General features: G+C 50.9%; 3 protein-coding genes across 7 annotated transcripts; 2 read left to right on the top strand and 1 right to left on the bottom strand.

The window, feature by feature from the left end:
- The first annotated feature begins 4359 nt into the window (after positions 1-4359).
- Bloc1s1 (biogenesis of lysosomal organelles complex 1 subunit 1) lies at positions 4360-8239 on the top strand. Its single transcript, XM_021174707.2, has 4 exons — positions 4360-4521; positions 5196-5268; positions 7472-7604; positions 8045-8239. The coding sequence occupies exons 1-4, from the start codon at positions 4461-4463 to the stop codon at positions 8153-8155; spliced, it is 378 nt and encodes a 125-aa protein (XP_021030366.1). The 5' UTR covers positions 4360-4460; the 3' UTR covers positions 8156-8239.
- Positions 8240-8853: 614 nt separating this feature from the next.
- Rdh5 (retinol dehydrogenase 5) lies at positions 8854-14611 on the top strand. Of its 3 annotated transcripts, none has more exons than XM_021174659.2 (5): positions 8854-9012; positions 9588-9913; positions 10041-10299; positions 13901-14064; positions 14257-14611. In XM_021174659.2, exons 2-5 carry the CDS (start codon positions 9604-9606, stop codon positions 14484-14486), a joined length of 963 nt encoding a protein of 320 aa, XP_021030318.1. In that variant the 5' UTR covers positions 8854-9012; positions 9588-9603; the 3' UTR covers positions 14487-14611. The 3 variants fall into 3 exon arrangements, with proteins under 3 accessions (XP_021030318.1, XP_021030317.1, XP_021030319.1); XM_021174658.2 differs by having other exon boundaries at positions 8855-9012; positions 9585-9913; XM_021174660.2 differs by having other exon boundaries at positions 8861-9012; positions 9585-9913; positions 14263-14611.
- A 766-nt stretch (positions 14612-15377) lies between these two features.
- On the bottom strand, positions 15378-19122 carry Cd63 (CD63 molecule). 3 transcript variants are annotated; one of them, XM_029482284.1, is made up of 8 exons: positions 18994-19122; positions 17579-17655; positions 16567-16755; positions 16338-16412; positions 16148-16243; positions 15915-16055; positions 15692-15775; positions 15378-15530 (listed from the first exon to the last, which is right to left on the bottom strand). In XM_029482284.1, the coding sequence occupies exons 2-8, from the start codon at positions 17642-17644 to the stop codon at positions 15465-15467; spliced, it is 717 nt and encodes a 238-aa protein (XP_029338144.1). In that variant the 5' UTR covers positions 17645-17655; positions 18994-19122; the 3' UTR covers positions 15378-15464. The 3 variants fall into 3 exon arrangements, with proteins under 3 accessions (XP_029338144.1, XP_029338145.1, XP_021030049.1); XM_029482285.1 differs by lacking the exon at positions 18994-19122 and adding an exon at positions 18525-18697; XM_021174390.2 differs by lacking the exon at positions 18994-19122 and adding an exon at positions 18089-18181.
- Between the last annotated feature and the right edge of the window lie 250 nt (positions 19123-19372).

Genomic DNA, 19372 nt, shown 5'->3' with positions numbered 1-19372 from the left:
AGTCTCCAAAGAACTGGGATTTCAAGTGTGAAATATACCACCAAATTTAAAACTTCAGGGTATTTATCCAGAGAGGTAGCCCAGGATAATGTGCTGCATGGAAAACTCCTGTAACCCCAGCAATCAAGAAGGAGACTGGGGCCTCTGGGGCAAGCTGGATAGCTAGACTAGCCAGAATTGGTGAGCTTGGGGTTCAGCAAAAGACCCTTCCTCAGTAAACAAAGTCGAGAACCACTGAAGAAGGCACTCAGTGTCAACTTCCAGCCTCCATAAGTACAGGCTCATGAACCCTCACAAACACTCAGACCCAAGCATGTGCATACATGTTATGGAGAGAGAGGGAAGAGGAGGGAAGGAAGGATAGAGTGGGGAGAGCGAAAGGAAGACACAGGGGAAATTTCAAATAGGGGCGTCATCCTCTGCAGATGCATGCATCTCGTGTCCACTTTTACCAAAGTCGGGTAAAGCTAGTTAGCTTCAGTTACAGCAGAAACTGGAGTCACACAGTAAATAATAAGGGCCTATCCAAAACCAGTTGAAAGATAACCCTGTAGAGATCAGCTGGGGTTCTCGGATATAGTACCCGACATCCACTGCCCAGCTCTAGGGCGGAGGAACAGCCAGTATGTGGGAAAGAAGGGCAGAGACTGACGTCTGCAGAATCCTGGCAGTGTCTATTGTGAAAATGTCAGGAAGTTGTGCCAGGGAGGGTGAGGGGAATACAAGATGATCCTGACACTTTGTCTGAGTCACTCCTGAAATTCCCAGTATCAACCCCTCTCGTTAACCCCGACCTTCCATATCACTTAATCCATGCCTCTGTTCTGGCACCCCTGCCAACCCAAATCCTCTCTCCAGTGCCTAAGCTTTGGGAGCAAAGCAGCAGGCATCTTCTATTCTGCCTCTGTTTTGCTTGCTCACTGCAGTTAGAAGGAGAGCCAGAGCCAGAGGGGGTGGGGAGGCTTGGGCCATGCAGCCCTGTGATGTTCTCACTCTTCCTGCTTCTATTGATCAGCCCTTCTATAGAGCACCCTTTCCCAAAAGCTCCTTCCCTGCCAGGATTCCCGTTGTTGCTGTTGCTGCTGCTGTTGTTTCCATTAATTAGTTAATTAATCAATTAACATCCTAATCACAGCTTCCCTTCACTCCCCTCCTCCCTTTCTCCTCAAAGAAGGCCTCCCATGGATATCAACCCACCTTGGTATATTAAGTTGCAGTAGGACTAGGCACGTCTTTTCAGATTGAGGCTAAACAAGGCAACTCAGTTAGGGAAAAAGAATCCAAAGGCAGGCAGTGTAGTCAGAGACAGGCCCTGCTCCTACTGTTAGGAGTCCCACATGAAGACCAAGCTACACATCTGTTACATATGTGTAGGGGGCCTAAGCGCATCCCATGCATGCTCTCTGGTTGGTGGTCCAGTCTCTGTGAGCCCTTGTGGGCCCAGATCAGTTGATTCTGTAGGTTTTCTTGTGGTGTCTTTGACCTCTCTGGCTCCTTCAATCCTTCATCCCTCTCTTCCACAAGACTCCCTGAGCTCTGCCTATTGTTTGGCTGTGGGTCTCTGCATCTGTTCCCATCAATTGCTGGGTGAAGCCTCTCTGATGACTGTTATGATAGGCTCCTGTCTGCAAGTATAGCAAGATATCATTAATAGTGTCAGAGGTGAGAATGGCGAAGATTGAAAACTCAAGCAGATCATGCTGGAGAGGATGGGAAGCAAGGGAAACAATCCTCCATTGCCGGTAGGAGTGCAAACTTGTACAACTACTCTGGAAATCAATTTGTCAGTTTCTCAGGAAACTGGGAATAGTTCTACTGAAGACACAGCTATACCACTCCTGGGCATATATACCCAAAAGATGCTCCACCATCCCACAAGGACACTTGTTCAGCTATGTTCATAGCAGCTTTATTCATAATAGCCAGAAAAACTGAAAACTACATAGATGTCCATCAAAGAAAGGATAAAGAAAATGTGGTACATTTACACAATGGAATATTACTCAGCTATTAAAAACAATGACATCATGAAATTTGCTGGCAGATGGATGGAACTAGAAAAGATCATCCTGAGTGAGGTAACCTCAGACACAGACAAACATACTCACTTATAAGTGGATATTAGCCATAAAGTACAGGATAGTTATGCTATAATCCATAGACCCAAAGAAGCTAAATAATAAGGAGGGCCTACAGGTAGATACTTGGATCTCACTGAGAAGGGGAAATAGAACAGACGTCAGAGGTAGAAGGAGGGAGAGAATAGGATGAAAGAGAGGGTGGAGAAGGATCAAGTGCGGGAAGGACAGAGGAAGAGAGAACTGGAATCAGTAGGGTGGTATCTCTGGGAGAGCTAGACACTTAGGACAATAGAAACTTCCAGGAATCTATGAGAGTGACCCTAGCTAAGACTCCTAGTAAAAGGGGATATGAAACCTGAAAGGGCCACCTCCTGTAACATTCCAGTGAAGGGATGTATTTATAGAAATGCTTATATATGTATATTATGTATGTATAGTATGTATGTATATTATGCTTATAATATACATATATAAGCGTTTCTATAAATACACATTAACCAACATTTTTATTTGGCTTTTGTGTGTGCCTAGTGTTGGGATTAGACCCAGACCTCTGAACATGCAATGCAAGCACTCCACCTCTGAGCTACACCCCAGTCCAGTCCCTACTTAATTTTTTTCAATTTTTCTCCTTTTTTATTTTATTCACCCTAGTTAAAAATTTTATTGTAGGGACTTGGAGTGATGGCTCAGCAGTTAAAAACTTTTAATACGGGCTGGTGAGATGGCTCAGCGGGTAAGGGCACTGACTGCTCTACCGGAGGTCCTGAGTTCAAATCCCAGCAACCACATCGTGGCTCACAACCACCTGTAATGAGATCTGACTCCCTCTTCTGGTGAGTTTGAAGTCAGCTACATGAATTAGCCCCACGTCCCTCAGCTTTGGAAGCACTCTGGAATCACCTGATACAGAGATGATAGATAGATAGATAGATAGATAGATAGATTAGATAGATCAATCCTTCAGAAAATCTATTTAATAAATCTGGGATCAAGTTTCTTTTTAATTGGGAGTAGGGGGCAGGGCTTGCTATATAGCCCAAGCTAATCTAGAACTCCCCATTCTTCCACCTCAGTCCCCTGACAGGTTTGCACCAGTATACCATACATGACAGTATTATTTACAAGCTCTTCAATGGGGTTCTACTCTTTTTTTATATAAATTTATTTTTATTGTTGTGTTTTTTTTTTTTTTTTTTGCAACGTGTAACTTTGAAGCCCTGGCTGTCCTGGAACTCACTCTGTAGACCAGGCTGGCCTCGAACTCAGAAATCCGCCTGCCTCTGCCTCCCGAGTGCTGGGATTAAAGGCGTGCGCCACCACGCCCGGCGGGGTTCTAGCTGCCCCAAAGTTTGTTCTGTAGACCAGGATGGCCTCAAATCCACAGACATCCTCCTGCTTCTACCTCAGGCCTGCTAGGATCAAAGTTGTGGGCCACATGGTATGTCTGCACACTTGTAATGCACCCCTTACTTGTAGCGCTGGTGGATTCCTGGCCACCATGAAAAGCACAAGGAGCCTAGGACACACACACACACACACACAGAGAGAGAGAGAGAGAGAGAGAGAGAGAGAGAGAGAGAGAGAGAAACAACAGCAATAAATTGATGGTGTTTATAATTTTTCTAGTTGGAATTAGTCCTGGAAGCATTCCTCCTTAGTCGGAGAGGCACTGTATAATTTACCTTTCACTTTGGCAGTAGCACTTACGCTTCTGCCACGACTAAAATGGGTTCGCATTCCCTGACCACAAAAGGACAGAGATAGATCTGCGCATTCACCACTCACTGCCCGCAACATTAGCAAAGCTCCCTAGAAGGCTGCTTGAGGTGCCTAAAATGCTGCTCTACAGTGATCACCCGGAGCTGAGAGAACCTAGGTGGAGAGGTGAGAAGGCAAGAGGGCTGGGAAATAAGAGAAAGCATTCTCTTCTAGGGAGAGGAAGCTGGGAATCCACTGAGAACCCGCCGGCACTGCCAGGAGGTAAGGTGGGGGAAGGAGAAGAATTTCAATGAGTTCAGAGAGCTTCTGCTACCCTAGTAACAGAAGTGTAGTGGACAGCATCAGGACACCAATCCTCTCAAAACCCGACAGCCAGAGCATGTGAAAACTGACTCTTCAGCATGACTAAATGCGAAAAGTGTTCCTGACTCCAGAAACTGAGCCCCATTAGAGAACAGCTCACCCACCAAGCAACCAACCCTCCACTTCGCTTCTTTAGCTCCTCAATACCAACCACCGGATGCCAAAAGCAGAGGGAGGCTCTTGCGTCATGTGATACTGCAATCACGTGACGCCTTCCGGGTGAGCCAAGGCATAGTCCAGTTCCCGCAGCCTTAAGGAGGGGCCCGCCGTGCCCACACCCAGCCAGACTCGACCATGCTGTCCCGCCTGCTCAAAGAACACCAAGCCAAGCAGAACGAACGCAAGGAGCTGCAGGGTGAGCTCAGTGTGCGGTCGGTCGGCAGCTCCCGGCCGCGACCTAGCTTCTTCCGGAGGCATGGACCTCGGGTAACCTCCCAGATCAAGGAGAGGGCGCCGGCTAGCGGGCGACCCGAGTGCCGGGCAGGGAATTGGGGGCGGCACTTCTGGAAACTCCGTCCCCTTGCCAACCAGCTCTGGTCCCCTTGGCACTACTCGGGTCCCTGCTCCACCTCCCTCAATCCCGCCCAGGCGGCGCCTGAGTCCCGCCCCTGGCTCGCAACACGCGTTGCCAATTGGCCCAGCCAGTTTCTCACCCCGGAAGTGGGAGGAATTGGGGACTGCCCAGTGAGTTGGCTGGGTTCCAGTGAGTCTGCCACACAGCTAAGGCAATGAAGCGTGACTTTCCCTAGGCCTAGACTGGGAATCCTGGAGTTGCCAATCCATTGCCCAAAGTAGTGGAGAAAGGATGTCTGGGAAGAGTCCTGGGCGTACCTGATGAGTGTCCATTCCGTTCTCAGGGCCTCAGTTTCTTTGCCTCCAAAATAAAGGGGTTTTGTTTGTGTATGAGAGGTTCTTTTTTAGAGGTCTGGCATTAGTTGGCAGTTTGTAGAACAGTAATAAATGCATGAAGACCCATTAGCACCATCTTTCAAATACAAAGTCTGCTCCAATCCCTTTCCCCTTCCCCAGAGAAGAGGAGGAGAGAAGCTATCGCTGCAGCGACCTGCCTGACCGAAGCGTTGGTGGATCATCTCAACGTGGGGTATGAACCTCTTCCCTCAGCTCCGGTTTCCTCCATCCACCCTGCTTACACAGGGTCTGGGCCAGCCTTCAGAAGGACCCGGTGCTCCAGTAACTCCTCTGATCTATCCCTTCCCCCTAATGTAACTTTGTGGAGACTTGAGTCAGCTTTCACTCTCTAACGCTGATGGGGGCGACAGCTGCAGTGGTTGGGAAAACAGAATTCCCCTCCCCACACTAACTTCCCTGGCACGACTTGATGCCATCTGGCCAACTCGACTAACCCTTTTACGTCCAGCTGTCACTTGGGTGGGAGGGAAGGACAACCTCTTCCACCACGTACCCTCTTTCCTTCCTCACCTCCTACTCTCTGGCAAGCCTGCGAAACAAATGGCAGAAACAGGATGACACAGCTGGTAGAAGTAAGGGAGAGCCTAAGCCAAGAGCTGTGACAAAACCAGGCTGTCTCTTCCTTTCCTTCTGGGTCTCCAGAGACCCTTCCCCCAACCTCAGCCCTCAATGAGAAGACCAGTGGTATCCAAAGACTTGGAAAGATTCCCTGGCCCTTCGTGACTCATAAGAGTGCAGAGATAGTGATATGATAGTCTATGGGAAGAAAGGAGGCACATACTATGCCTTCCGCCCAGGGCGAGTGACAGGCTTGGTTGCAAATCCAGACACTGATTCATCCAAGGGAGTCATGCAGGGGTTGGGGTCACCAACCATTACTCATCTTGAACGGAGATTAGGGGGAAAAATGACTGTGGTTGGGGGCTCTGGTCTCCTTTGTCTCCAGACAGCTCTCTCCTCCTCTTCTCTGGTGTTCCAGAGACTGGCCAGACTTCTCTCTTTCTGTTAGGCTGGCCAGACTTCTCTCTTTCTGTTTACTTGCTAGACGCCACCCCACATTCGAAGCTTAGAGGGCAGCTAAGCCAAATCCTGATTAGAAAGGGTTTTGTGTTGCTCCCCACAGCTCCTATTCTCCAGAAAATAAAACAAAGGCCTAGTTTGTCTCAACCCTTGTCAGGTGCCCTGCCCACTTTCTTGAAGCCCCCCCCCCCAGCCCTTTGCCTCCTCTGCCCCCACACATTCCAGTGGGTGAGGGCACCGGATGTGGAGTCTCCTTACTGACCTAGAGCTTTGGAATAGGGAATGAAAAGGTCATCTGCTAGTAAGAGAGGGAACACTGGTTATGTAAAAGGGAAGGTGAAAAACACTGGTGGAGGATGGAGAGCTAACCTCTTAGCAGTGATAGTTACCACAGCCAGCACCTTGACTGAGCTGAGAAGTGTCAGCATTGGGCTGTGTGGGTGGGGTGGTGTTCACTCATCTGTGTGGGTGGATGGGAGAGTTGGGTCTGAAGGTGAAAGCCTATAGGCCTGTGATCCCAGCTCTTGGACTGTAGAGTCAAGAGGATTAGATCAAGGCCAGCTTCATCCACATAGTGAGTTTGGGGTCATCCTGGGCTACATAAGACCCTGTCTCAAAAAGGGGCCTGGGAAGAGCCAAAAAAATCTCTTGGGGTAGGCTCATTTGACCTAGGATTCCTGAAGAGGGGGTGTGGTCTCCCATCCCACCCCAGATCCAGGGAGGGGCCTGACTTCCTTTGCAACTTCTTTTTTTTTTTTTTAATTTAGGGTTTTTTTTTTTTTTTTTTTTTTTAAAGATTTATTTATTTATTATATGTAAGTACACTGTAGCTGTCTTCAGACACTCCAGAAGAGGGCGCCAGATCTCGTTACGGATGGTTGTGAGCCACCATGTGGTTGCTGGGATTTGAACTCTGGACCTTCGGAAGAGCAGTCGGGTGCTCTTACCCACTGAGCCATCTCACCAGCCCCCCTTTGCAACTTCTTGCAGAGCTCACTGGGCTTCAAATCACAGCCAGATGTGTCCCTGCCGCTGCTGAATTTTCCCACGCTCCCTTTTCCCTCCCAGCTTCTTCCTCAGGGATATCCCCCCAGGTTAACCTTCCCTGCCCCAGCTCAGCTGCAGAAACTTCTTGAGAGGATAGGAAATGGTATGCTACTAGTCAGCTCCCGACTTGGCTTTCCTGGGAACCCTGGGATTGGAGGAAGGAGCCTGCTTTATTTGGGTCATATCCAGAAAAGGCCAGAGTCCCAAGGCTTCTGGCTGATCTCCCACGGCTGTTATAGGCTGTTTCCCCCTGAAAACCACCCCATATGAGTTGGATAAGCTGACATAACCCCTCCTCCAATCCTTAGTGTGGCCCAGGCCTACATGAACCAGAGAAAGCTGGACCATGAGGTGAAGACCCTACAGGTCCAGGCTGCCCAGTTTGCCAAGCAGACAGGCCAATGGATTGGAATGGTGGAGAACTTCAACCAGGCACTTAAGGTGGGCGCCTCACTCAATACATCACTGCCTTTAACTGAACCAACATTGGCTGTCTCCAGTCTCATAAATATCCCAGACCTAGGGTTAATGAGGAAGTGGGGATGGTCCCAGATACTCTTTCTATGGCTATAGTATCAGAAAAGCTAGGAAGAAAAAGGGCAGGATCTCGGGATATAGCTCGGTGACATGTTTAGGGCCCTAGTACATGTCTGGTTGAATCCCCAGCACTACAAAATAAAAGTTCTCAGAAAACCCTGAGTATGGTACTACCAGCTCGTCTGGACGCTGATGCAGGAGATAGCTTAAGCCCAGGAATTGAAGCCAACCTGAGCAACACTGCAGTAATTCATCTCAAAAGGAAGGCGAGACAGACAGAAAAGCAGTTGATGGGTCTGAGTAAGCCACCCCAGCTGGCCTCAATCTTTTCTCCCCTTTCCCAGGAAATTGGGGATGTGGAGAACTGGGCTCGGAGCATCGAGCTGGACATGCGCACCATTGCGACCGCGCTGGAATACGTCTACAAAGGGCAGCTGCAGTCTGCACCATCCTAGACTAAAACCCACCCTTCTTACTTCACCCTCCTGGACAGGAGGGAGACTGGTGAGCCATGAATAAAAACACAAGCTTCCATTCTGTGTGGTGTGTTTGAAGGAGTCACTAGTGCCCTGTTAAGGCAGTGGGAATTCAGAGGTGGTTTCCCTGTGGGGCAAGTGCCTTTGGTGGAGGGTACCCCTACTCTTCCTTTAGCCTAGTTCAGATACCTTTGGGTGAGCAGAAAGTAAGATCCCCCAGGCCTGCCCAGCGGTGAATGGCCTCTGCTTGAAACTTTCTACTTCCAGATTTCAGTTTCCCGCAGAGCAGAATTAAGGCAGGGAGCAGAAGCAGAACTAGTGAGTCCTCAGCTTTGGCTCTTGGCCTCGCTCATGTGCTCTTCCAGGCTGAGCTAAGCAGTGTCATGAGGCTGGGCCAGGCTGGAGATTAATTCTTGGGGGGCACTCTAGGGCTGAGAAGGAAGAAAAAAAAAAAACCGACAGATCCAGGGACACCCACAGAGAGGGGCAGCTGCCATCCCTCGTAGTTCCCACCTCCTAGGAGACAATGGCATAGATGGTCAGGAGCCCAGGCTGAGAAAGGCAGCCTGGGGGTGGGGGTGGGGCCGCCCTCAGCCAAAACCTAACTTCTGCCAGGCAGGCCTCAGCCTCTCAGCTCCTCCTCCTCATCGCTGCCCTCCTCCTGCAAACATAGAGCCGCTTAATACTCCTGGTCCACAGCGAGAGTCCGCCCACTCCAGACTTTGGCCTTAGCTGTAGGTAGTGTGGGAGCCTGGGAAGTCTAGGAGCAAAGTCTCTCAAGCGGACGAAAAAGCTGCAGCTTAACAAATTGTGTTGCCTGCCAGCTTTCCCCAGAGGTAAGTGGTGGGAATGGGGATGCTATAAAAAAGACTGGCTAAGGATGGCATATAGTGGTGGTTCGGCCTTTAGGCTTCAAAAATTGCCTTCACATGCCATCCCCTTGATCTCCACAACACGGAGATGGGTCTGGTGGGTGTTGTAGCCCAGTTTACTAAATGAAAAAACAGGTTCCAAGATAGATTGAAGATGTCCCGCCTCACACAGTAATTTTGAGGCTACCAGGATGGAAATGGAGGGTTCTTGGTTCCAAAAGCAAGACAAGGATACATTTAGAGAGTTTTGATGTTCCTGGTTTCGTAGGAGAATGGTAATTCAGGCCCCTCTGCTCTCACGCAGGAATAGGTCTGCCCACAGGACCAGCTCGGGTTTATTTCATTAGCTACAAAGAAAGTGCTTGCCCACATCTGTTTCACACAATAAGCCATAGCTTGCCAATCCTCTGCCAAGCATATAGTCTCTCGGTTCATCTGCTTAGACCAGACATTTCCAGCTAAGTAAATGTTAGGGGCCAAGGCTAAAGGGGTAGAGGAAATGACAAGTTTTCCTGCCCGGCCTGGGCTGCCCTCAGCAGGGCATCTCATCCCATCATGTGGCTGCCTCTGCTTCTGGGTGCCTTGCTGTGGGCAGTGCTGTGGTTGCTCAGAGACCGGCAGAGCCTGCCGGCCAGCGATGCTTTCATCTTCATCACTGGCTGTGACTCTGGCTTTGGGCGCCTTCTGGCACTGCAACTTGACCAGAAGGGCTTCCAAGTCCTGGCCGGCTGCCTGACCCCCTCTGGGGCAGAAGACCTGCAGCAGATGGCCTCCTCCCGCCTCCACACAACACTGCTGGATATCACTGATCCCCAGAATGTCCAGCAAGTTGCCAAATGGGTGAAGACACGTGTTGGAGAAACTGGTACGTGTAGTGGAGCCCCCAGAAACCTGATCTGTACAGCAGTCCCAGGACTCACCGAGGCTGTGAGAGAAGAACAGGGTTCAATTTGTCCCCAAACGCCCTCCCCATCTCTGTCATCTTCCCACAGGGCTTTTTGGTCTGGTGAATAACGCTGGCGTAGCTGGTATCATCGGGCCCACACCATGGCTAACACAGGATGATTTCCAGAGAGTGCTGAGTGTGAACACACTGGGGCCCATCGGGGTCACCCTTGCCCTGCTGCCCCTGCTACAGCAGGCCAGGGGTCGGGTGGTCAACATCACCAGTGTCTTGGGCCGCATAGCAGCCAATGGTGGGGGCTACTGTGTCTCCAAGTTTGGCCTGGAGGCCTTCTCTGACAGCCTGAGGTGAGGGTGCACAGCTCCTGGTCTACCTAGCCTGGAGAGGGGCAGGGATCCATACTCAGACAGACACATCAGTTGCTGACACAGGTTGGAAGACAGGAGTGGAACAACACAGGGGGCATGGAAGAGCAGACACGGGGCTGTAGGTGAAACCCCAAGCTTTATCACAAACTCTGTGTCCCTAATTTACCTGAGCGTGTGCGCACATGCATGTGTATAGTTTCTGAGGCAAGTCTCACTATGTCACGCCGACTGGCCTGGAACTCAGACACCATCCTGCGTTACACTCTGTAGTCCAGGCTGCCCTGGATGGAGTACTCAGCAATCCTCCTACCTCAGCCGATTGAGCCACCACACACCCGACTAGTTACTTCTCTGGTGTTTTGGTTTTGTTGTTTGTTTTTCTTCCACATCTGTTAAATCAAAGTGAAACTTGCCTTATGGGGGTTCAGAGTGAAGTGAGCTGTGTGCAAGCACCCAGCAGTGCTTAGATGTTAGGGAAAGCCTGGACAGGTATTTACACATCCACACATCCATGTTTGTTATGGATGCATGGGTACCGTGGCATACATGCTGAAGTAAACTTACAGGAGTCTGTTCCCTCCTGAGGTTATGGGTTGATGGCAAGAGGCCTTCTTCTAGGAATCACCTCGCCAGACCTGCATATCACCATTTATAGTAGAAAAACTAATTATTTCTCATTTTCTCAACCATTCTATATAAATGATACTACTATAGGACTACTTAAGAGGAGCATTGAGACATGCCCCCAGGTCAGGTCTGCCCCTCATTTTTCTGGTTTATAAGACACGGGGTCACTATGTAGCCTAGACTGGCCTCAAACTCACTATCCGAGTGCTGGGATCACAGACATATGCCTCCACTGAGGGCTTGCATAACACTTTAAACTGTGATATTCAAAGCTGGTGAGAACAGAAAGGAGCTGAAGAGGATGGTGGGAGCATAGAGTCTGAATTTGGGGCAGAAGCCCAGGTGAGTCCAGTAGAGCCCAGCTAGTGAGGAAGTTCGCCTTCATCACCTTACTAGACAGATAGTCTCAGTGTCTCCTTTGGCCCCTTCCCTCTCTCTGTCTCCCACTCACAATCATGCGACATAGCTTTACACTTGGATCTCTACACAAGCCAGCCCAGCCAGTGGAATGTACACCCACTTCACCCACCAAGTCACCTACCAGCTGATACCAATCTAGATCCCTTACTCCTAGTACTCCACTCAGTTTTTTGTTTCCTGGGATATAGAATGGGACTCTAGATCAAGAACTGGCAAACTGCAGTTACCAACCAGATGGGCTCAGCTGCCCTCAGGCTAATAATGTTTCCTAACATATGTAAATGGTTTTATTAATACATTCGCAGACCTTTAATCACAGTACTCTGGAGGCAGAGGCAGGCAGATCTCTATGAGTTCAAGGCCAGCCTGGCCTACATGGTGAGTTCCAGGACAGCCAAAGCTGTTACACAGAGAAACCCTATCTCAAAAACACAAAAGCAATAACAAAAAAAAGCACATTAATTTTGCCAGGCATTGTAGCACACACCTTTAATCCCAGCACTTGGGGCAGAGGCAGGAGTAGTTCTGTGAGTTCCAGGCAAATCTGGTTTCATAGCAAATTCTGGTCCAGTCAGGGGTTACATGGTGAAACCCCATCTCAAAATAAAAACATTCATTTTGTCTGGCCTGTAGTACCTCAAAATTTACTATTAAAAAAAAGTAGGAGCCAGGTGTGGTGGCACATGTCTTTAATCCCAGCACTTGGGAGGCAGAGGCAGGCAGATTTCTGAGTTCGAGGCCAACCTGGTCTACAAAGTGAGTTCCAGGACAGCCATATACAGAGAAACACTGTCTCAAAAAAAAAAAAAAAAAAAAAGTAGGAGCTGGAGAGGTGGCTCAGCAGTTAACTGCTCTTCCAGTAGTCCTGAGTTCAAATCCCGGCAACCACATGGTGGCTCACAACCATCTGTAATGGGGTCTGATGCCTTCTGGTGTGTCTGAAGACAGCTACAGTGTACTTACACACATAAAATAAATCTTTTGAAAAGAAAAAGTAGGGGACAGGGTAGATAGGGAGACTTCTCACAGTGTAATAATGAGGACCCCTCATTATCACAAGCAATGAGATGCCCTCTTGTGGCCTTCATGCACATGCGCATACCCCGCTCACACTTGTACACATTTACAGGAATCCTTCTGAAGAAGTAAGGGAGAAGGATGCTGAGTTCTAAGTTAATCTGGGCTACTTTAGCAGCATGAGGTTCTCAGGCTTGATCCCATGCACCACCATCCCAAAAAGCTTACTAGCCACTAGTCTAGATCACAAAATAGAATACACAGGAGAGATACCCACCGGCAATCCCAAAACTACAGAAGCTGAAGCAGGGGGTTGAGGCCAGCCTAGGCTACATAACAAGATCTTGTCTCATACACAGACACGTGCACGTTCACACACTCCAAGCAACAAGATATTGTCTCACGCATACACTCCAAGCGTGGTGGTCACACACCTGTATTTTACCCCCTTCAAGGCCAGCTTCTACTACATAGCTACATGAGAACCAACAAAATGGCTAAGCACTTAAGAGCACTTGCTTGTAAGCCTGACACCCTGAATTTGGTGGACATTCTTGGTAGGAAAGAACCAAGTTACCTCTGACATCTACACACAGCCAGTGGCACACACACACACACACACATACATAAAGCAAATACAATTTTTCTAAGTAAAAGAGAATTTCAAGATTAGCCTCAACTACATAGTGAAACCCTGTCTCACAAAATAAAATTTCAAAATAGAGAAACCAAGCATGGTGGCACACGCCTTTAATCCCAGCACCTGGGAGGTAGAGGAAGACAGGTCTCTTGAGTTTGAGGCCAGCTTGGTCTACAAAGTGAATTCCAGGACAGCCAGGGCTATGCAGAGAAACCCTGTCTCAGGGAGAAGAGAGAGAAACAGGAGACTAACATGATGATACACACATGTTATCTCAACACATGGGAGGTAGAGACAGAAGAGTTCAAGGTTACCAAGAGTTCAAGGTTATCCTTGGCTACTTAGCTCAGAGCTAGCCTGGGCTACATGAGACCCTGTCTCAAAAAAAACAAAAACAAGGGTCCAGAGAGATGACTCAGGATAAATGATAACTGCTCTTGCAGAGGGCCCAGGTTTAGTTTCCAACACCTACAAGGTGGCTCACAATAGCCTTTAACTCCAGTAATGACTTCTGACCAATGATGGCTCCTGCACACATGGTACATGGGAACTCATACAGCCATACACATATAAATAACCAACAAATCTTCTTTAAAAAGAAAATGCAAGGAAAACATGCCCAAGGATACCTCGCCCTGGGCTGGGAGCTGATATTGATGTGGTTCAGTTGCTTACCTACCACACACAGGCCCTGGGTTTTATCTTCACCGCCAGGAAGTAAAAACAAAAAAACTCCTGTGTTCCCATCCAAGGCCAACCAGCAATAGCCTTTCCTGTCAGGACACATGTCCCCTACCTGTGACACCTTTCCATCTTAGATTCCACACTCCTGGAAACCTGAGTTAAGACACAGGAACCTCTCTGCCCACCCTCCAGGCGGGACATGGCTCCGTTCGGAGTACAAGTCTCCATTGTGGAGCCTGGCTTCTTTCGAACCCCTGTGACCAACCTGAAGAGTCTGGAGAGCACCCTGAAGGCTTGTTGGACCCGGCTACCTCCAGCTACACAGGCCCGCTATGGGGAAGCCTTCCTCGAGACTTGTGAGTAGCTGGGCCCATATTGGGAGCATGGTGGGAAAAAGAGAAGGCCAGAAAGGTCAGACCTCATAGGGAAGAAAAGGGCAGGCAGATGGGGTATTGTCACTTCCTGAACCTGACAACCAGCCCAAGGATCTAGCACGGGTTGGAGGAGCGACAGTGAGACCGTGCATGCTAACTACAGCATCTTCCAAGCTACAGATCTTCGAGTGCAGCGCCGCATCATGAACCTAATCTGTGACCCAGACCTAACGAAGGTGACCAGCTGCCTGGAGCATGCCCTGACTGCTCGCCACCCTCGAACACGCTACAGCCCAGGCTGGGATGCCAAGCTGCTCTGGCTGCCTGCCTCCTACCTTCCAGCCAAGGTGGTGGATGCTGTGCTCACCTGGATCCTTCCCCGGCCCGCCCAGTCAGTGTCCTGATTCCAGCTTTACAGCAAGAGGCTGACTTTGAAAGGCAAGGCATCTATTTCTGTGTCTACCCAGTGCTGCCTGGTTTCTGATACCAATTAGGCTCTCAATAAATATGTATTGCTTTAAATCAAAAAGCAGGTGTACAGAAATGAAGGTACCTGTGGGAGCCTGACAAGATCTAAGTATCTAAAATCCCTAAGCTGCCCAGAGAGCAAACTCTCTTGCCTCTTTAGTGCCTGCGAAACTTCTATTGTACACTGGGTGGTGTAAGGAGCTACCTCGCACCTACAGATGCTTTTTGGTGCGGCAAATGGAGAGATGGCCACCAGAGGGCGCTTTTCTCAGCAGAGAAATGAGAATTCCTTGTTGGCGCCTGGCACAGCATTGTCTAGTTTTCCTGGGGATAGAAGGGAAAGTGATGAAAAGTGATCATAGCCAAATTGGGTGGCTTCCGTGAAAGAAGGAAATACTTAAACTCAGGGACACTGCCACACTGGCGGCAACATTCTTAAACATTCTCCTTGAGGGTTGAGGGAGGAGTTTGCTGGCCCTCAAAGCATCAGAAAGCCAAAAAGTTGTCCAAAATAGACATGTCCAGGCTCTACTGCGTAGGACCTCTGTGGAAACTCCCTTTGACTTATGCAGGAGACGGCCTCAAGGATGCTGCGGCAACAATGTTTGAAGGCTAAGCAGGCAGCACAAAACCATGGGCAGAGGAGAGTACTCAGCTACAACCTCCTCTGGATTCCCCACCTCTTCCACTGCCAGCCTAACCAACACCCTCAAGAAAATACACCTTTCCCCAAATGCCCCTAAATATGCCTGCCTATTTTCAGGGCAGGGACAGGGAAAAGGAAAAGGAAGGGGCCATCCATCACTCTAAGATAAACTGAGACCATCTCCTTTTTTTAGGTCTGAAAAAATAATCCGTTTAATTGAAAAAACCTGGAGAATCCACTCCATGAAAAGACCAAACGCCCCCCACCCCTACATTACTTCATAGCCACTTCGAATACTCTTCACCAGACAGCAGGAGAAGATAATTCCCAAGACCTGAAAGGAAAGATGGAAATGAGGGTGGAGAGGAGGCAGGGCAAGCTTCCCCAAACCCATCCAACAGCCACTGTTCCCAGGCTGGTGCCTCTTGCTCCCCAGGTGCCTGGGCTGATTCAGACTCCCCCCCACACCCCCGCCTAACCCACAGCATTCTTCACCTCCACAAAAGCAATGCCCAGGGCCGCTGCAGCCACCAGCAGTATATTCTTCCTTAGCCATATTGCTATAGTCTCCACGCAGCCCTGAAGGGAAGAGGAGGCAGGCATGAATACCAACAGAAACTTCTACCTCCCTCCTCCTGTCCCTTTCTCCCAACCCCTATCCCCAGATCTCATCCCCCAACTCTGATTCCGTAAGCATCTCCTGTCTCCTTCTCCCTACCTGGGTATGGATAGTGGATTCCTTGAAATCATTCCCACAGCCCACAGTTATGTTGATGCAGCAAGAATCGGGGACTCTGTCCTTGGCCATGCCTGGGATGTTTTCCCAGTCTGTGTAGTTAGAAGCTCCACAGCAGTTATTCTAGAAAGAGGGATGGGAGGGAAACCTCCACTTTAATTCAGAGCTGAGAATCTTCTATCCCGGCTAACCCTCTTCCCGGCCATCCCACTCACTTCTTTCTGCAATTTGTCCAAAATAGTGGCTGTTTTGTTGTCTTTAAGGTAATTCTGCATCTGCTGCTGGAAGCTTTTATTAAACTCTGACTTCACCTAAGAGCAGAGAAGTGGGTGTTGTAGAGAACAGACTTCAGGCCCCAGATTCCCAGAGCAACCTGAGATGGGTCCCCCCCAGTTCCCTGCTTACCTGGTCTCTAAACACATAGCCAGCAATGGCCACAGCCACCTCCACAAGCATGATAAGAGACAGGAAGATGGCAAACTGTGGGAGGACAGGAGTTGGGTTTGAAGTCTGGATTTAAAGGGCTTGCTCTGACCCAGTCAATTACTGAGACTTTCCTGGTGTTCTCCATCCACCCACCTTCACCACAGAAAAGCCTTCCGGTAGCCCCCAAGAGCTCCCACACCCCACTCACTGTAATCATGAGACAGTAGTTCTCCTTGCAGGCCCCACAGCAGCCCACAAAGGCCACCAGGAAGAGGAAGGCACCCACTGCAATGATGACCACAGGCAACAGCGAGCCAGCAGTAGTCTCATGGGTAATGGCCTGCTTCAAGACAACCTGAACTGCTACACCAATGGCGATCAATCCCACTGCACAGGCCTGAGGGAAAAGGCGAGGGTTAGGTCAGATCCTCAGTCCAGTAGCCCTCACACCCGACCCCCCACCCAGAAGACAGATTCCTACACCTCCAGGAAACACTGGCTGTAGACAAGGTCTGCCCATCCTTGCCCCACAATGAAGGCTGGGAAGTTGTTTAAGGCACACAAGGAGAAGGGAACCGGGAGGTGTCATGCCTGCCTTTAAACAGCGCTTCAGCACAGGATATGCGTTACTATCTGTGGACTCCCAGCTAGAGTCTCTCCCAGAACTACCCCCTCACTCCAGTGACTCAGGTCCTAGGGACAGCTAGGCCAGGGAGGAGGAGGGGGTAAGAGTGGCCCCTTTCAGAACACACAGGGAGGAGCAAATGAAGGACGGCAGAGCCTTTCCTTCCCCCAAGTAAATGAGAGGGCTAAGAGAATGGAGAGGAATCAACAGTGTGAGGAGTGGAGGCAGCCCCTTGGCGATACCATCAGACCGTTGGCAGGTTGCCCCACCACCCCGTATCACCAATGGTTGGGTCACCAGACAGGAAGGACCAGGAGGGGGTTGGTTGGGGATGCTCCCTGTCTAGGATGTCAATTCTCGGTCCAAACTTTCTTCAGAGGTCCCGGAAAGCCGCGCGTGGGGGATGGGGAAGGGGGGTAGCGCGGACACGTTCTGCCTTTGGCCCTTTTCCCCGGGCTTTCTTTCCACATCTGGCCTCCAGCTGCCTTCATCTCTGGGTCCATCACCCTTCACGGCTCCCGCCCCAAGACTCCCCCACCCTCCCCGCGCGCCGCACCCCGCCCGGACGCCCCGACGCTCTCCCCGCACTACTCACGCAGAAGGCCAGCAGGAGAACGTAGAGCAAAAACTTGACACACTTCATTCCTCCTTCCACCGCCATGGCTGTTGGGCCTGGGGCCGCGGAGAACGCCAAGGATTAGAGCAGGTAGAGCAGGCCGAGGGGCCGCCACATCCGCAGCTCCCCGCCGGCCTTCGCAGCCTTCCCTGCGCGGCCCCCATCGCTGCCCTCCCACCCAGAAACCCGCGGTCAGATCCACGTCTCCCAGCCCTCCCCGCTCCCCGGCCGGACTGGGGCGCGCCACGCAGCGGGGCCTCGGGATCCCGGGACGCACGGAGGGCGCGGCCGGACTCCAGGTAGATCTCCGCCCGCCGCTGCACAGCGCCGAATCCCGATCCCGACAGGCCGCGACCCGGGACCCTCGCCAGCCCCCGGGCGCGAGCCTCCCCTCGGGTGCGGCGCGGATGGCGCCCCGCGAACTTCGAGGCAAAGTTGCCCCCACGGGCGTCCCCCGGGTCCCCGGGCCCACGTCAGCCCGGGCCTCACCTGCGCTCCCCGACGCTTCTCAGTACTCTCCTGCCGCGGCTCAGCCGCCGTCTCCCGTGCCCCCTGCCCGCGCCCCGCCTGCTGCACGGCCCCGCCCCGGCTCCGGCTGCCCCCCTCCCCCGCAGGGTGGCCGCCTTCCTCCCTCCCTCCTTCCCTCTCTCATGTGACGCGGGAACAGCTGCGGCCTGAGTCACCAGGCTAGCAGGGGGAGGTGAGCCCCCCGCCAGGACAAGGCCACGTGGCCGCTGCCCGGAAGGCTCGAGCCAGGAGCCGGACCTCAGGGTTCCTGGAGCCCTCTGCAACCCAGGCGCCGTCTGGTTCTCTCTGGTTCAGGAGTAGGCGAGTCAGAGCCCAGAGGACGCACGGCGGCCCAGAGTTGCCCAAAGACAGAACTGAGCCAAAGTATCAAAACGGTCATCTGCAGACCTCAACCCACCGAGAACCCACCACGCAGCTCCCTCTCCGTCCTTGTTCAAGGCCCTGCCCCCCGCCCCATTCCCGAGCCACCCGCAGAAGGTGTGGGTTGAGTGGCACTGGGTGAAGTCAGAATAAACACTTCCAGAAAGCCCCTAGCTTCCCGTCCTAGAAGTCTCCCAACATTCTGGACTAGGGTTTTATGGCCCCAACTTCTCCATTTTCTAGAACTCCTGAGCTGAGAAAACCCTTGGAGGAAGCCCTTGTCTAGAACCCCGTTTCCATGCGTCAATTATAACACGTCAGAGCCTGGGCCGTCCTGGGAAAAGATTAACAAAGCCTTAGAGCTCCCTTGCTCCTGGATTAGCCAGTGGTTAATGGAGATGTGAGAAAGGACACTAAGGCCGGCGAGGCAATAGCATGGACTTCCGGTCTTATTCCTCTTTTCATCAGAGATGGCAAAACCAGGTAAAGGCGAGAGCTAGAAATACCTTTCTCCCGTGTGCCGCTGGTGGTTCACAGAAGGAACTGTTGTAAAAAGCTCAGATAGGACCGACCGGCCTTACGCTCCTAACCTGAACTTTGTCCTTTTCTCCGCAGCTCCTTCTGCCTTGAGTTGCTTACTGAATCTGAAGGGAAGGGACTGTATACAAAGAAGCAATTAAAACAAAGGCCAGCTGGTGGCACACAGATGTAATCCCAGCACTTTCATATTCTCTCTCTCTCTCTCTCTCTCTCTCTCTCTCTCTCTCTCTCTCTCTCTCTCTGTCTCTCTCTCTCTCCCTCCCTCCCTCCCCATAAACCTTAAATTTGAGTCATTACTTTACCTGAATCTGATTTTCTTATTATTAATAACCTTCTTGGTAGAGC

Source organism: Mus caroli, chromosome 10, assembly GCF_900094665.2.
Source record: "Mus caroli chromosome 10, CAROLI_EIJ_v1.1, whole genome shotgun sequence".
Lineage (NCBI taxonomy): Eukaryota > Metazoa > Chordata > Mammalia > Rodentia > Muridae > Mus > Mus caroli.
Note: the sequence above shows the minus strand (reverse complement) of the source record. Positions and strands in the feature narration are given on the sequence as shown.

Excerpts from the sequence above, each read along its gene's own strand:
- Rdh5 (XM_021174659.2), top strand. The coding sequence starts at position 9,604 with ATGTGGCTGCCTCTGCTTCTGGGTGCCTTGCTGTGGGCAGTGCTGTGG. Across the intron at positions 9,914-10,040 it reads GACACGTGTTGGAGAAACTG|GGCTTTTTGGTCTGGTGAAT; the intron begins GTACGTGTAGTG and ends ATCTTCCCACAG. Across the intron at positions 10,300-13,900 it reads GCCTTCTCTGACAGCCTGAG|GCGGGACATGGCTCCGTTCG; the intron begins GTGAGGGTGCAC and ends CCCACCCTCCAG.
- Cd63 (XM_029482284.1), bottom strand. The coding sequence starts at position 17,644 with ATGGCGGTGGAAGGAGGAATGAAGTGTGTCAAGTTTTTGCTCTACGTT. Across the intron at positions 16,756-17,578 it reads TTCTCCTGCTGGCCTTCTGC|GCCTGTGCAGTGGGATTGAT; the intron begins GTGAGTAGTGCG and ends CTTTTCCCTCAG. Across the intron at positions 15,776-15,914 it reads AATCCACTATCCATACCCAG|GGCTGCGTGGAGACTATAGC; the intron begins GTAGGGAGAAGG and ends TCTTCCCTTCAG.
- Bloc1s1 (XM_021174707.2), top strand. The coding sequence starts at position 4,461 with ATGCTGTCCCGCCTGCTCAAAGAACACCAAGCCAAGCAGAACGAACGC. Across the intron at positions 4,522-5,195 it reads CGAACGCAAGGAGCTGCAGG|AGAAGAGGAGGAGAGAAGCT; the intron begins GTGAGCTCAGTG and ends CCCCTTCCCCAG. Across the intron at positions 5,269-7,471 it reads GTGGATCATCTCAACGTGGG|TGTGGCCCAGGCCTACATGA; the intron begins GTATGAACCTCT and ends TCCAATCCTTAG.